Genomic DNA, 16,229 nt, shown 5'->3' on the forward strand with positions numbered 1-16,229 from the left:
TGCGGTGCTGACAATCAGTTGCTTCAAAGCATAGTGCAGGACTCTTTGGCATTGTTATTGGACAACATACAGATTTGTGACTGCTCTTTGGGCGATTTCTTGGACAGTGTAGATCTTTGTTTCTTGCCAGGCTAGATATTGTGTGTGTGTGTGTGTGTGTGTGTGTGTGTGTGTTTTGGGGGGGTCAGTTGCTCCACAATGTTTATTGGCTGCCCAAATCACAGACGTGAGGAGGAGAGCAGTGATACATGCAGTCACCTCCAGATGTTCTCACATAGCTCATGAGCCACATTTTAGTGATGTTGCTTTTTGTGGCAACCTCTTTGTACAGTTGGCTCACAGTGGGTGCATTCTGCCTGCACAGGGGACAAAAGATTCTATGGCCTGCAATTTGGCCTTCAAGCTCAGTCCTGTTGGACATCTTGGTGTAAAGGAATAGAATGGCAGCTTGCTGAATACACACAGCCTGGGTGTGCAAGAAGACAAGATTGTTACGTATGTTTCAAAATTTCTGACATAAAACTACTATTGTCATTTAAATGCTAAAGCTTTAGATTCTTTCCTGTTTAGAGGCGGGAACTGTATTTAATTAATTAAAAACTGTAAATTTTGCTAGGAGCTTTAGACCCATTTGCTGTATGCAATGAATTTTTGTCAGATGTTTTCTGTCTTGGGCTTGCTCAGCTGCACTATTCAGGTTTCACAGAGATGACCCAATTTAAAATATATGCTTTCCATATTTTTGGCATCACAGGAGAATCTGGAGAAGAAAGGGCCACGTGTTCTTGATCTGGAGCTGGAGTTTGATGAACGGGCTGTACTCCTGGAGAATATAGTCTACCTGACAAATTCCTTGGAGGTGAGCATTTGTCAAGGAGTTAATGGCTCAAGTCAAAAGAGCTTGAATACACACTGAATGTCTATACAGTGGTACCTCGGGTTAAGTACTTAATTCGTTCTGGAGGTCCGTACTTAACCTGAAACTGTTCTTAACCTGAAGCACCACTTTAGCTAATGGGGCCTCCTGCTGCCGCCGGAGCACGATTTCTGTTCTTAACCTGAAGCGTATGTAACCTGAAGCGGATGTAACCCGAGGTACCACTGTATATGTCTTTTTTGGTGTAAGGTTGCTCATGCACATTTAATTGTTAAGCTTGCAGAAATTATTTATCAGTGGATTAGCTTACAAGTCGTGTGTGGGGTGGGAAGTCCCTAATAGAATTATGAGATTACGTTGGTAATCATTTTTTGTATCTGAGTCCAATCCTGCTTGATAGTTTGAATGTTGGAAGTATTCAGTAAAAAAAGAACCTAAAGTTTTGTGGCACTTCAAAGATAACAAATTTATTATGGCATAAACCTGTACAGACATATGCCATAATATTTATTTTTTGGTCTTTAAGGTGCCAAGAGGCTCTCCAGATTTTAGTGACCAAGAGCACCCTAAATTGGATTTCTATATTCAGTATTATTGACCTTCAGTGGAAAGGAGAGCTTTTATCAAATGTAGCCAGCTTCTCTCTCTCTCTCTCTCTCTCTCTCTCTCTCTCTCTGTCTTAACATCTTACTACTTTTTACTATTGTCCCCAGTTAGCTCGATTTTCTCTTAAGGTAGGAAGATGGTTTGGAAATTCTCGACCATTTTAGTGGAGAATTTATTCAAGATATATCCTCTAAACACCATCATCATCATTGAATGGATTTGTAGCCAACCTTTTAGGGTATATCTAACAGCATCTAGCTGTAAGTCAGAGCTGCTGTCAGTTGCTTGGAGATAAATTTGTGTAATGGGAAGTGCCTGATTTGGGCCAGTCTTGGGCACAACTTGCCGTCAGCAGTATCTTTCTTTAGAATCTTCATTGCTACAAAGAAATACATGAATGTGCTTCAAGAGAATTATATGTTGGCATACTCCTGTGATTGCTGTACTATCACCCCCTGCACCACCAATGTTTTGAACTTTCCTCCTTCTTCCTCCATAGCTGGAACATATAGAATTGAAGTTTTCTTCTGAGGGAGATGAGAAAATCAAAGAAGATTGTTGTCCTGGAAAACCATTCTGCGCATTCAGAGTAGAAGTAAGTTTGCAAGCCTACTTCCTTCACTGATTTCTGAGACTTTGTTCCCCACTTAACTACAGTGGTACCTCTAGTTACGAACTTAATTCGTTCTGGAGGTCCTTTCTTAACCTGAAACTGTTCTTAACTAGAGGCGTGCTTTCACTAATGGGACCTCTTGTTGCCACTGTGCCGCTGGCAAACAATTTCCGTTCTCATCCTGGGCCAAAGTTCTCAACTTGAGGTAACTCTTCCAGGTTAGCGGAGTTTGTAACCTGAAGCGTTTGTAACCTGAGGTGTTTGTAGCTCGAGGTACCACTGTACTTTATTGTGCCCTGCATGAGGCATTGGAAACTGTCCATGTATCTGAGAGAAAAGTCTAAGATGCATCACTGAAGGATGGGGGCTAGACCTGCCAGTAATGTCTGGTAAGAGCACCAGTCCTTTCTCCACTTCTCAGTGGTATCTAAGGTTGCACCCTGTTAATTCTACCCATAGAACTCATTAGGAACCACTGAGACTAAGCTCCAATCCTTGGATTCCATTTCTTGATGCTAGACTGGGGACTGTTTTATGCATAGCTTGATGCATGAAAAGCCTGCTATTTTGACATGCAGTGAGTGAGTGCAGCCTGCCAGGCCTTTTGGTTTAGTCCTTGAGACTCTTCCCAGGCCACACTCCCATCCACAGGCAGCAGCCTCCCTGGGTGCCTTTGGCTGGCTGGAATATGCCCTTGGGCTGGGGGATGGAGAGGGGAGTGTGTGTAGAAATATTTTCCTTTTCCCTGGTGGGAACGTACAAACGATTGAATCCAGGGCCTTCTGCATTCAAGGCAGATTCTCTGCCACTGAGGTGTAGCCCTTCAGCAAATGGACAGGGCTCCAAGCTCAGCTCCCTAAGGTAACGGGAGGTGATTTTTGGCCAGTCGCTATTGCTTTAGTGACTTCACAAGCTGATCATGAGGATAAAATGTGTGGAGGAGAACAATGAATTCTACTCTGAGATTCTTGGAGAAAAAGTGGGATAAAAATGTAACAAATACATTAAAACACACACAAATGAATCCCCCTACTTGCGCATATTCAACTCTCGTGCCACCATGTATATGTGCGACTTCCGGATATAATTTTTAAAAAGACTTAAACTTCAAAAAGGCACAGAGGGACAAAAACGGCCTGAAAAGAGTGGGGAAACCGCAAAAATGGCATGAAAAGAGTGGGAAAATGGCTAGCAATCCCAGGAGCCTTTACAGCTGCAATTCTATGAGGTTTAGAGGGTGTTTACAGACTTTTTAGATGGTTTCCTCCACCATATGCAATTTCACATAAATGTGTGGTACCCTGGAACGTAACCCCTATGTAAGTGGGGAGACATCTGTATACATAAGAGTATCAACTGCAGCTGAAATGCTTAGGCTTCTATATATCATTTTGTACAGGTGGAAGTAAGCCATATTGGCAAGTTGTGATCCAAGATACATGGTAACAAGTCTCTACCATCAGGTTGGATATTTGACATTTTCCCACCTTCTACCTCTTGTTTTTCTTATAGCCTGGTGTGTCTGTTTTTCTGGTGAATCCTCAACCAGCAAATGGCCACTTTTCTACAAAAATAGAGGTCAGGCAAGGAGATGGCCGAGATGCAATAATCAGGCGCTTGATGAAGATGGACAGAGGAATCAAAGGTAAAATTTAGGTCAAATAATTCAGCCAGCTAGATGTTAAAACTCCTACAAAGCAGCTTATCCAGTAAATGCTGATTGTCAAAAATGTGTTTTCTTACTCACTGGATGTCTCACATGGTTCTAAGTATAAAATCAGGCCTCTGTTCACTTGCTACTATTTGTATTGGTTTTCTGTGGCACTGTTTGTGTGCAACACACTTTACAATCTTGTCAATCTAAGATTTGTCAGATGCTACCAAAAGAGGCCTTTGATACAGTGATTCTTACAGGAGGTTTGCTGGTTAGAAAAGAGCACCAATTGTGTATACACTGTACATGATTTTATAGACGCTACCTTTATTATGGTATCAGTAATGGTTTGAACAATGACCAGATTGTTAGCTGCGTCCCCCTGTGGTGAGAAGATCCCTGTGGGATCAGCTTGCCTTGAGTCATTCCTTCCTCTTGGAGTTGTCCGGAATCTGGAGCAGAGCCCAAGATTCATTTCTTGTAGATATGCCTGTTGATAGCAATGATCAATTACTGTTAGTGAAGATGTTGAATCAGGATGGACTCGGCAATGATTTTCTAACTAAAAAGAGACTAAATTGTATTATTTTTGAGCTCATGCCAAGACTCTGGCCCCCTCATACTCTTAAGTAACCTCACTGGCAGCACAGCCTTAGCATAGCCCACCATGATCATCTTTATCCCTTTTCGTGAAACTAGCCTCACAGTGTCTGTTGCAGCAGGAGGAGCTTCATGTTGGGGAGCAGGTATATGCATCTGGTACCAGAGCCCCCATTTTGCTCTGGAATGCTGCTGCAGCAGGAACCCAGAATTTCTGGGATAGGGTTGGAGCCACAGCCAAGGCCATTATGAGCCTGAGCCAGAACTTCACAGGACAATTGTGCTCACCTGGGGATTTCTGAGCCTACTTATCCCTCCCTCCCTCCCTCCAGATCTGAAGTCAGCCCCCTCTCCACCAGCTAATGTTCGCTTATTGCAGGCCTGATCCTGCAACTTAAATGTGAAAGATGCATTAATCCATTTCAAGTCCCCTGAGCCACCCACTCCCACTCAACTCACACTTTCTTAATGCATGAGCCACATTATTTTCAAGTCTTAAATTTCAAACTATACAGTGTTAGAGGTGGTAAGTATTAGCTCCATCTCCCTGAAAGCACTTAGGGTTCACCAGCAGTAATGACTTGTAGCATAAAGGCATTAAAGCAAATGCACATTCTCACTCAAGAGCCAGATTTGACATCCATAGCTGCTGTGAAAAAATATCTCTCTCTTTCTTGTGATATAGAAGTTAGCTTCAACAAATTATTTATTTGTCAGTTAAGGCTGAAAACAAATTTGTAAAAATTGTTTGTGTTTAAAAATATAAAATGTTACAAATTCTGTGTCTCAAAGTTCCTGAGATTATTTACTCTTGATGTTCCTTTGGTGCCATTTTCAATTTTCACTATAACCTTCTTTAATTCTAAACCTTAAATTTGGTGACTTTGTTTTAAAATTCAGACTGAAAATCTTAATTGTCAGATCTAACTAATATGCTCACAGAAAACCCGCATGCTGGCTTCAGTCTGCGCCATCAAATGCTGTTGACCAAAACAAAATTGTTTTCCATTGTTTCTGAAAGATGCTCGGGCTTTGACAAACCTCCTGGGAGAAAGAGTTTGGTGACTCAAGGATTATTTTTGTTTGCAATGGGAGTTGCTGGGGGTGGGGAGTAAATGTTAACAGGGTTCTGCAGCTGTGGTCTCCAGGGCCAACCTTGCCCTCCTGAGTGATTAGAGGTGGTAAAAAACTGTGTGGATGAGCAACGTTTGTGCATTCCTCCTCACCCCCTGTACCTCTTGTCTAAATGGTTTTCTAGCAAGCTTAGTTGCTAACCGGGGGCGTTATCCAGTTAAGGTGTCAGTGCACAGCAGGGCTTTCCCCCTCCTTCCCTGCATGCACCCTGCACCTTCCCCAAATCTGCTCCAGAGTGTTGGAGAAGCACCTAGAACAGATTTGGGGAGAAGCCTGCAGCAAAAGTGGAAATCCTTGTACTGATGGAATGCGTTACTCAGCTGCACTTTAGATACAACCCCAGGAGTGAGCAGCTTTTACAGAAGGTGTACTTTGAGGTGACTTCTGTTTACATTCTCAAGTGTGTCCTCAAATTAGAACACGTTGAGTTCCTTCCTGTTATCCAGTTGCTAATGGCCTTATTTTGCAGGCATTCCGCCCTTCTAATTAAACTGTTTAGAGGAAAGCAAGGCATTAAGCCTGAAGTTCAGGTTGCTCTGCTGAACAGAACTGACAGAATTTCTTTAAAAAGCAGAGACAATTTCCTGTTTGCTTGCTGGCTTTGCTGATTCCAGCAATTGTGAGGGAATTATGTCTTGGTCCAAACTTTTCACGTCGTATAATTTATTTCCTCATCACTTTGGCGGCTTGTGTGTTTTGATCCTAGGAAGAGAGACAATTTTTATATTACAGTGTGAAGTTGTGTTTTCAGAAAAGAGCTGAGAGGAAGAAGTCTATAACTTGTCTTGCAAAGCAAAAATGGAGTACTGCACATTTCAGGCTCGGGCAGGCAATTACTAGAGATGCACAACCTGATTGTTTGAAGTGAATGAAAAGCAATTGAGAGTAAATCAGTAATTCTTCCAAATCGTTGTTTCCAGAAGATGTCACTGTTAGGCAGGCACTTGAAAAGATTATCTGATAAAAGCTAGTGGTGAAAGAGCAGCAACTTAGGCAGACTAAAATAGCTGGCTCATTAGGAAAGTTCTGCTTCGCAGTTCTTACTGAGAAATCGTTTGAACTTATTTAAAGGACTTCTTTTTTAAAAAGCAGTTGCCTCTAATAACAAAACCGAGACAACATTTCTGCTTGTATTAAAACATTTTCTAGTTTTAACCATCTTTCCTCTCACAATTCTGTGCAGGCGATGTTCCTCCCTCCCTTTTATGTTGAATATTTCTGACATAAAAGAGAGGAATGAGCGATAAAGAAGGGTTGTTGGGGAGGAAGTAAGATATGAGATGGAGAGTATACTGTAAACTACTTGGTTCTCCGGGGAAACATCTCCATACATTTTTTATTTAATTCCTCTGGATTTTATTAACGTCCTCTTGACCACCACCCCTTTTTTTTACTTCTATGCCTCTTTGGCTGTTAGTCATGCCTGAAAAAGAATGGCGTATAACTGGAAACTGCAAGGGTGTATAACTTAAAATTGCAGTTAGAGCTGTTGCCAGACTTCCAATGGGCTCCCTGCCCCTGCTCCCCTGGCTGGAAGCCAAGGTTGGTTTGTGAATGGTGCCCATAGCCTGCCACACAGATCCAGGGGTGAGTGAGTGGGCAGCAGGTTGGGCTGGTGAGCCCTGGTGCCCGTGGCCAGAACCCATCCTGGTCAACCACTGGCATCAGGCCTGATTGCAGTAGAAAAGAGGAAATTACATAGTTCATTTGTTCAGGGTGAACTGGGAGGACACCTTTGGCTTTTTTCTCTAGAGCCATTCTTCCTCTTTCTTGCCCAAGTGAATGGCCGCAGGTCTCTGAACAGCTAATTTAAAACTGCAGTATTAATAGATAGAGGGCACAATGCTAAGGAAGTAGCTGATGTTTCTCTGGGATCATAATTTGCATGAAGGAAAGCTACTGAAAAGTTTCTGTAAGCCATTTTGCTTTGTACCGAGTTAAAACACAAAACTTTACATAGTAAATTTATTCAACCTCATATTAAAACACCCATAAAATTAGACACACCTCTCAGTGTTTCTGTCCTGCTGTTGCAGGAGGGAAATTGGAGGTCTTTATGTATCCCTCCGTTGGAAGTGTTTGCTCACTTTTTATGCTGAGGCATACCTCAGTGTCAGTGCATTCATGTTGGATATTCTTGAACCCACACTGCCTTTTAATTAAGCCTTGGTTATTAAGGGCTTCTGTAGCCTTTGAGGCAAATGGCCTGCACAACAGCTTGTAAACATCTGACAAGGCGCTATTTAAGCAATTGGGGCAGTTAGAGTTTCAGCAACCCAAGCTAATGCTCTCTCCTTGCTAGGTACCTTGCCTGAACTGCCTTGTGATTTGTATTGTTGTATAAAAATGCACATGTCTTACAAGTGTATTCTCTCTCTCCCGCCCGCCCTCCAGATCTTTCCAAAGTGAAACTAATGCGTTTTGATGACCCTCTCCTGGGCCCACGCCGTGTTCCTGTGCTCGGTAAAGAAGATGCTGAGAAATCTCCCATTTTAGATCAAGCTGTCTTTCACATAGACCTTGCTGAAAAGCGGGTTCGTCTCACTGAGAATGGACGAACAACAGATATTGGGGATACGCTAGTCTATATCATTAATTAGATTTTTGCACTGAGCTGGGTTATGAATCTTTTAAACAACACGAACAGCTTTCAAGCGATCTAGTGGACCACAACAAATTTAATTTCTTGCTTGGGGAGTTGAAGGAAACTTAATCTTGCATGTAGATCAGGGTCCTTCATTTTTAAATGTGGTATAATAAATATATTTTCCATCCCCTGTGACTTTCTTTTGAAAATAATCTCACTGACCTAAATCAAGACAGTTCAGAAACACCTTTTTAAAAATGCATGAAAAATGACACACAAAAGAGTGTGCAATACGAACATCTTAGGGCTGTGATAGACTTCTGGTGTTCACGTTGGAATATTCAGAGTTGAAAGATGGTGGAGCCATACATGCATGTGGTTGCATTTCCTCAGCAGCCTACTTTATTAAAAAAAAAAAAAAAGGTAGAGGAAGGAGAGCAGTCTGGAGAGGCAGCAATTTCTGAGGAGCCATTCCACTGCTTGTGTTTTCCACCCTTGACTTCATCACTTTGTTCTTGCACCAGATCCATCCCTCTCTTGTTCTCTGGCCCTTTTTTGCAGTAGTGGGTGGGTTGGGGGGAGTCCCTTCTGGTGACTAAGTGAGGCATGCACAACTGCTGTGGCAGAAGAGGAAACTGTAGCAAGGCTCAGGAGGAGTTGGGATCAAAGGGAAGTCATGGGCTAGATGAAAAGGCTCCATGGGTCTATTGTGCTCCCTGGGTCAGCAGTTCCTCATCCCTGTAAGGTAAAGGTAAAGGTACCCCTGCCTGTACGGGCCAGTCTTGACAGACTCTGGGGTTGTGCGCCCATCTCACTCAAGAGGCCGGGGGCCAGCGCTGTCTGGAGACACTTCCGGGTCACGTGGCCAGCGTGACAAGCTGCATCTGGCGAGCCAGCGCAGCACACGGAACGCCGTTTACCTTCCCGCTAGTAAGCGGTCCCTATTTATCTACTTGCACCCGGGGGTGCTTTCGAACTGCTAGGTTGGCAGGCGCTGGGACCAAACAACGGGAGCGCACCCCGCCGCGGGGATTCGAACCGCCGACCTTTCGATCGGCAAGCCCTAGGCGCTGAGGCTTTTACCCACAGCGCCACCCGCGTCCCCCTCATCCCTGTACGGCACCATAAATCCCATCAACTACCTGTCTACTCTTTCCAACTCTATAACTGAGGATGGGAAGCTGTGTCTGACCAAGCTGTTCCATAGCTGGATAACTCTAGCAAGGCACGGTCTCCACTGCATTCAGTCTACAGTGCTGACCTGGTTCTATGGTGGTACTGTGATATTAGTGTGTTAGAAAGGGGAGGTGATGAAGGTAAAGTTGGGCATTTCACAAGAACATGTTTCAGTTTTATTTTACTTAAATGGGGTACTTTTCCTATTTCCAAAGCATCGTACAATTTTACCAATAAGTTGTACAAGTAAAATACTTATCGCCGGCAGTGGCAAAAACTGTGCTGAAAACAAATAAGACTCAAAACACTAATTGTGGTGCATACTTTCATTTTAACCTGGCACTTAATGTTATCAATCCCAGGTCTGATCTGGGTTGGTATTACTCTCCCTAAATTCCACCTGCATCACCTTGCAAGGCAAAAGCACCTAGAAGAAGATGATTGATTGATGGTGTTTTAACTCTACCACAGTGACAACTGGTGTGCTGCAGCTTGGGAAGCGGAGTTGGTTTGAAAACAAAAGTTGGAACTTTCTCCAAAAGCTCAGAAGCCATTCTAAAGAATGCCTTTGTAAGAAAAAATGCATGTGGTAGTCAACATCACAGATAAAAGCCGGTGTAACAAACCATGATGTTCATCTACCAAAATGTCTGATTTGGAATCAACGTAAAATGCTTTTCACAAACACTTCTTGAATTGGGAGTTTATTTCCTGCTTCCAGAAATTGTTTGAATGTTTGAAGGTGGATACTCGGAATCGCACCCTACAGTCTTCCTACAAAAACAAAATTCCTCATACCTAGGAAAATCTTGCTTTGCCTTTTCTTTTATGTCAACTCCTTGGGAGTCAACATAGTACACCAAGAGGAGGAAAGGTTAAAGTAGGATTATGTGCACCCCATCAGAAGATGCTTTCCCATTGTTTGCCATTGCAAGGCAAGCCCACTTCTTTGCCTTTGTGGGTCTGTTGATTCATTGATCTTCCATCCTCAGAAGCGCAGCAGGCATCTAAGTTACTTACTAACCAGTTCCTTTTTCCTACTCCAAAAAAAAGGAGACGAGTGGGTAAAGGCTACATCCTCTCTTTTCTCCTCTTTTCAATACTTTGATCATGCTCTCTGCAGCCAGCCAGGCTGCCTCCCAGCATCTCTCTAACTATAGCATGCCAGCACGAAAATGAGCAGTTCTAACTCTGCAATTATGCTGTCTGCTGAATGCCTGCCTTTGCGGCAAGAGGAGCCCAAACTGTGGAGGGAGAACAAATTACAGCCAGGGCAGAAGGCTAACTGCGCCCTGTGGCTTGAGAGAGCTGGCAGAAACAGAGGTGGCCTTGGCCCAGGTCCCCTGTTGGCACACATAAAACTCGGAGAAAGGCAGCACAGATTGTCAACCCAGCCAAGGGAACCAACAGGCAGCAGCACCATTGTTTTGCAGATGATGCTGTCTGCAAGGGAGGGAAATACTTTTAAAAGGAGGGAAAGGGTGGCAATGTGCTAACCTAGTAGCCACAGGTATTACAATATGTACAATTGTGGCTGTGAAAATTACTGCTTTTTTCAGTGTATAAGATGCCCCCATGTATAAGACACCCTATTTTTTTGAACCCAAAATTAAATCAATATTTTAAAATAGGGTTGCCAAGTTTAGGGTTGCCATATTTCAAGAGCCTGAGCCCAGCCACCCACACCTGAACCCGTATGCATTCACCATCTGTGTATAAGATGACCCCCAATTTTTTACTATATTTTTTTTTAGCAAAAAACATACACAGAAAAATACAGTATATCTAATTAGACTCCTGCACTGTCTCTGCCCCCCACCCACCACTCCACTACTGCCTGTCTACACCTTTGGATGCTCTGAAGTTTGACCTTGTCAGAATGGTGTCAGTCCCTCTCTGTTTGCATTAGCATTCCTGCGCAGCCTGTGTTACTCCTGATTCTCTCTTTCCCAGTTCCTCCGGGGCCAGGCCAGCTCAAGAGCTGTTCTGTAAGTCATTAACGGGTCATAGTGCAAACCGCGTTCCTGTTGTGTAGCTGCGGTGTGCAGTGGCCGGTGGGAACAGTCGACATGGTATATTTACAGCAAACAATATGTGCTACTGCCAAATGGCTTGCTTGTTTTCCTTAACATACAGAACAATTACTGGCCTTTGCAACTTTTAAAAATGTGAATGATTAGAGCAGGGGCCAAGTGCGGACCTCTGGGTCTCTCCGCCTGGCCCTTGGTCACATCCCTCACCAGCCCTATTTCACGCCCTCAATTGTTTTCCATGGAACTATATAGTTAGAAGGGACCTCCAAGAGTCAACCCCCCTGCAATACAGGAATCACAGCTAAAGAATCCCTGACAGCCACCCAACCTCTGTTTAAAAGCCGTAGTTCATTCCACAGATCTTAATGTCTTCCTAACATTTAGTTGGAATAATAGTAAATTCTGTGTGTCTAGAATGTGCCCTTGATCTTTGAGAATGCCTCTTGCTTGCTTCAATGCAATATGGAGAGGGGCATGTGAGTGCCAGGAAATAGCTCACCTGTAAATTTTATAATCCTTGCTTGGCTCACTGTGTCCACCATTGTCATGTGACCCATGGAAGATTGGCCGGAGGTTCCCTGCCCTCGCTTTTTGCCATTTCTCACTGCTCCTTAATGAAGCCTGTGGCAATGAAGAAAGCAATTAAAAATTACAAGGCATAAAAATAGTAAGGATATAAAAGCAAAAGCAATGAGCAGCAACAAAAACATTTCAATAAAGCATTTCATTGGAGAGAAGGCCCTGTCTCTTGTGCCCCAACATGAACCACTTGTTTACTCTGAGTAACATTTGCCATTTTATGGCTCATTCACCAAGCTGGGAGACACCCTTTTGGAACTCTTCACAATTTCTTTTAACAGTCCTGAACAATTTAATATACCGTATTTTTCGCCCCATAGGACGCACCGGCCCATAGGACGCATCAAGTTTTTTTGGGGGGAAATAAAGAAAAAAAAATTATTTCCCCCCCAGGCGCTTGTGGGGCCGGCAGCGGGGAGAAGCGCTCTTCTCCCCGCAGTCCGCCTTCAGACCAGGTCCGGGGACAGCGGGAAGACGCGCTGCGTCTCCCTGCTGTCCCCGGAGCTTGCGGGGCAGGCAGCGGGGAGAAGCGCTCTTCTCCCTGCCGCCCGCCTTCAGATCAGGTCTGGGGACAGCAGGAAGATGCGCTGCGTCTCCCTGCTGTCCCCGGAGCTTGCGGGGCAGGCAGCGGGGAGAAGCGCTCTTTTCCCTGCCGCCCGCCTTCAGATCATGTCCGGGGACAGCAGGAAGACGCGCTGCGTCTCCCAGCTGTCCCCGGAGCTTGCGGGGCTCGCGGCGGGGTCTCCCCGCCGCCAGCCTCCAAACCACTTCGGGAGACAGCGGGATGGCGGCGTTCCGCCTCCCTCTGTCCCCCGACCTTGTGGGGCTGGCGCTGGGGCTCTCCTGAAGCCTGGAGAGCGAGAGGGGTCGGTGCGCACCGACCCCTCTCGCTCTCCTGGCTTCAGTGAAAGCCTGCATTCGCCCCATAAGACACGCACACATTTCCCCTTCATTTTTGGAGGGGAAAAAGTGCGTCCTATAGGGCGAAAAATACGGTAAACAGCAAACTTGGTCACCTCACTGCTCACCCCTGACTCTAGATCACTTAAAAACACAGGTCCTAATACGGAGTCTGGGGAATCTTCTTTCTACATCCTTCCATTGGGAGAACTATTTATTTATTCCTGCTCTCTGCTTCCTGCTACTTAACCATTTCCTGACCCAGAAACTGGATCAGGCTTCATTCTACTTTGGAATCATAGCAAGTATATAGACATTTGTAGCAATATCAATATCTATTCACAAATAAACTGAATTCTAAGCTGTAGTGTTTATGGGTTGAGGTTTGTAGATAGTTTCTCCTCTCCCTAGAAGCAACACTTTCCCTTGTTTGATGTCTGCTTCCTGTAGAAAATTGGAATCCAGCAAGAAAAAGTCTAGAGTCAACAAGATAAGCAGGGGCAGACTAGACAACGTCTGGCAGCAGAGCGGGCTGCTTTATCTTTGTCATTGAAGAACCTGTCTTTGGATTAACACATAGAAATAAAGGGATGGGTTTGTATTGATGTTAAAAAGGGAAATTAGTACTTGTTGTAAAGGCTCCAAGGATTGTTATCTACTGTTCTGTTCATTTTGGACCCAACCTAGCAAGAGAAATCCGTGTTGTGCACGTCTGCTGCTAGGCAGGGGAAGGGGGGGGGGAGACCCATTTGAAATGGACCATTTCTTGAAATGCTTGAGCAGCGACTGAGAAGCTAAATGGACTGCTCTCTGTGTGTTTTATTGATGTCCAGGAGGTGGCACTGTAAGTCAGGAACTTAGCCCCTTGGAACTGATAAGATCTAAGGATGTGGGGGTGGGGAGAGAAGAGCGATATTTATTGGGGATAAAAATCTCCATGCGGTTTACAAAACCATTGACACTCTATTGGTCTGTCGGAAGAAATTGGAGTAGGTTCATTTTTAACAAGGAATAATCTGTCTGTCAACAAAGGTCCGTATAGTTAAAGCCATGGTTTTCCCAGTAGTGATGTATGGAAGTGAGAGCTGGACCATAAAGAAGGCTGATCGCCAAAGAATTGATGCTTTTGAATTATGGTGCTGGAGGAGACTCTTGAGAGTCCCATGGACTGCAAGAAGATCAAACCTCTCCATTCTGAAGGAAATCAGCCCTGAGTGCTCACTGGAAGGACAGATCCTGAAGCTGAGGCTCCAATATGTACTTTGGCCACCTGATGAGAAGAGAAGACTCCCTGGAGAAGACACTGATGCTGGGAAAGATGGAGGGCACAAGGAGAAGGGGGCGACAGAGGACGAGATGGTTGGATAGTGTTTTCGAGGTTACCAGCATGAGTTTGACCAAACTGCGAGAGGTAGTGGAGGACAGAAGTGCCTGGCGTGCTCTGGTCCATGGGGTCACGAAGAGTTGGACACGACTAAACGACTAAACAACAACAACAACAATCTGTCTGTCTGTCTGTCTGTCTGTCTATGCATGCATGCATGCATGCATACATACATACATACATACTGATGTAAAGTAAAATGAAGTGGATGAGGAAACAAACTTGTTTTATACTCTAGAACTATTTGAATGGGAAGAAGCAGCCAAAGTCCAGAGGCAAGAGGGATGGGCTCTGACATAGTGGCAGCAGGCAAGAATAGGCAGTGACAGTGCCGATTTCCTGGTACTTTTCCTGTTTTCTCTTTTTGTCTTTTTTGGGGGCTGCATTTAAAAAAAGAATTGTGCACATGTGCGCTAGTTTCTGTCCTCTCTTCTAGGCCTTGTTTTATAAACAAGGAATACAATCTATCAAAGCAATGAATTGCAGGGAAACCCCATTGCAATGAATGGGATTTCAGTAAGTTGTGGCTAATTTCCATCCCACTGCTCTCAATGTGACTTGATTGCCACTAACTCCTCGTGTGCTTGTGACCTAAATTTCTGAATGGTAGGTAGGAACACTGACTCTAGCGCACATGCATATACAGACAGCCTCTTTCCCATTCATAGAGTGTGACAATAATGAGGAGGGGTCAGACCTAGCATGCTTGTTTCTGCAGCCTCCCCTTGCTTATTTGATTAGTACACCGTGATAACACTTGAAGGGGGCTCATGTATACAAAGTATTTGTGAAGAAGAGAGGAAGACCATGTTGACCCTCCTCTTGGATATCTATGCAATTCAGTGTGATGTCTGTGAAGCAGCACTTATGCATGTTCATTTGGATGTGTATAGGTGTTCCATGCAATCTCACAGAAAGTCTGATTGTGTGCGGTGCCTAAAGGCATTCAGCCAACCTTGCACAGGTTTCCCTTGGCATACAGCATGCAGTACAAGTTGAAGAAAAACAAATACCGGTACATTTCCTTCTCCTGAACTTCTAGTTAATGCATGTGTCAGTTTAGACCACATGAGGGCACTGTGTCTGTAGTGATCAAACCAACACTTGTTTCTATGCCTCTCTGTTTAAGTTAATTCCAGCTCGGCCATCTTGGTTTGTTGTCCTCTCCAGACAAGGTGTCTGCTATTTTCTCTCTTATCCCCACTAAACCTGTAAATAGTTCCTGCATGCATAAAGCCTTTAAACTCCATAAATTGTAAATGATTCCAATACAATTCGCCCAAGCTGCAAGGTCTGCTAGCTGTATACAGAGAGAGGTTGAGGACACAGGGGCTGTGCATGCATCATATTAGAGGCAGGACCCAGTAACGAAGTTCCATGTCCCACACATACATTCAAGAGAGCTAATGAGTCATGATATGGGGGCAGGTTCAGGCAGTGAAATAAAGTAAGAAAATAAAGAGATGCCCCTACTGTCATCTTTGAAACATTAGTGGATATGTAATTACATTATATTATCTTATTTTCTCCTTTAAATTATGCAATGGTAGGACACATTATTATGGGAACATTGGGCTCTTTTAAGGCTCCCCAGTTGGGGCACAGCTCTTCCTAATATAGAAGGGTTCAGGCATACTGAATGGAGTTATTCCAGGGATACCTGAGCTAGCAGTTTAGCTTTGAGTCATCTGTAAAGAGAAGCTGGCTTGCCATTTCTACTTAATATACACCCCCTTAATTTCTTCATTTTCAATTCCTCCCTCCTTAATATGAAATTTTATCTTGTCTTCATGGCTTTGTTAACTTGGTTTTCTAATGTTGCTTTTCTAGAGTTCTCTGATTAGGCTTCTGAAAGGCTGGTAACAAGCTGCAAGTCCTAAAATTGGATCAAACACCACATTGAAAAAGTTTCTCAATTTAGCCAAACACTGAAGCTTCACACAGTTGCATTTCCACAATTTTGACATTTTAATATTAAGCCTGATTTTCAACATTTTGCAACTTTATATTTTAAAGATTAGAAGGCAGAACAATAAATAAACCTTGCTGAGTGCGTGGTCTTACCTTGAATTTTAATCTTAGCTCA

At 43.9% G+C, this 16,229-nt stretch overlaps 1 protein-coding gene across 2 annotated transcripts in view; it reads left to right on the forward strand.

Moving 5' to 3' along the window:
• LARS1 (leucyl-tRNA synthetase 1) overlaps positions 1-8,258 on the forward strand; it is a 44,871-nt gene extending 36,613 nt beyond the window's left edge. For both annotated transcript variants that reach the window (XM_028717910.2, XM_028717909.2), the window contains exons 29-32: positions 755-859; positions 1,983-2,078; positions 3,609-3,741; positions 7,879-8,258. In XM_028717910.2, coding sequence (XP_028573743.2) covers positions 755-859; positions 1,983-2,078; positions 3,609-3,741; positions 7,879-8,084 — 540 coding nt within the window. In that variant the 3' untranslated portion in view covers positions 8,085-8,258. The remainder of the gene's footprint in view (positions 1-754; positions 860-1,982; positions 2,079-3,608; positions 3,742-7,878) is intronic.
• The last annotated feature ends 7,971 nt before the right edge of the window (positions 8,259-16,229 follow it).

The sequence above is a fragment of the Podarcis muralis genome, chromosome 2, assembly GCF_964188315.1.
Source record: "Podarcis muralis chromosome 2, rPodMur119.hap1.1, whole genome shotgun sequence".
Taxonomy (NCBI): domain Eukaryota; kingdom Metazoa; phylum Chordata; class Lepidosauria; order Squamata; family Lacertidae; genus Podarcis; species Podarcis muralis.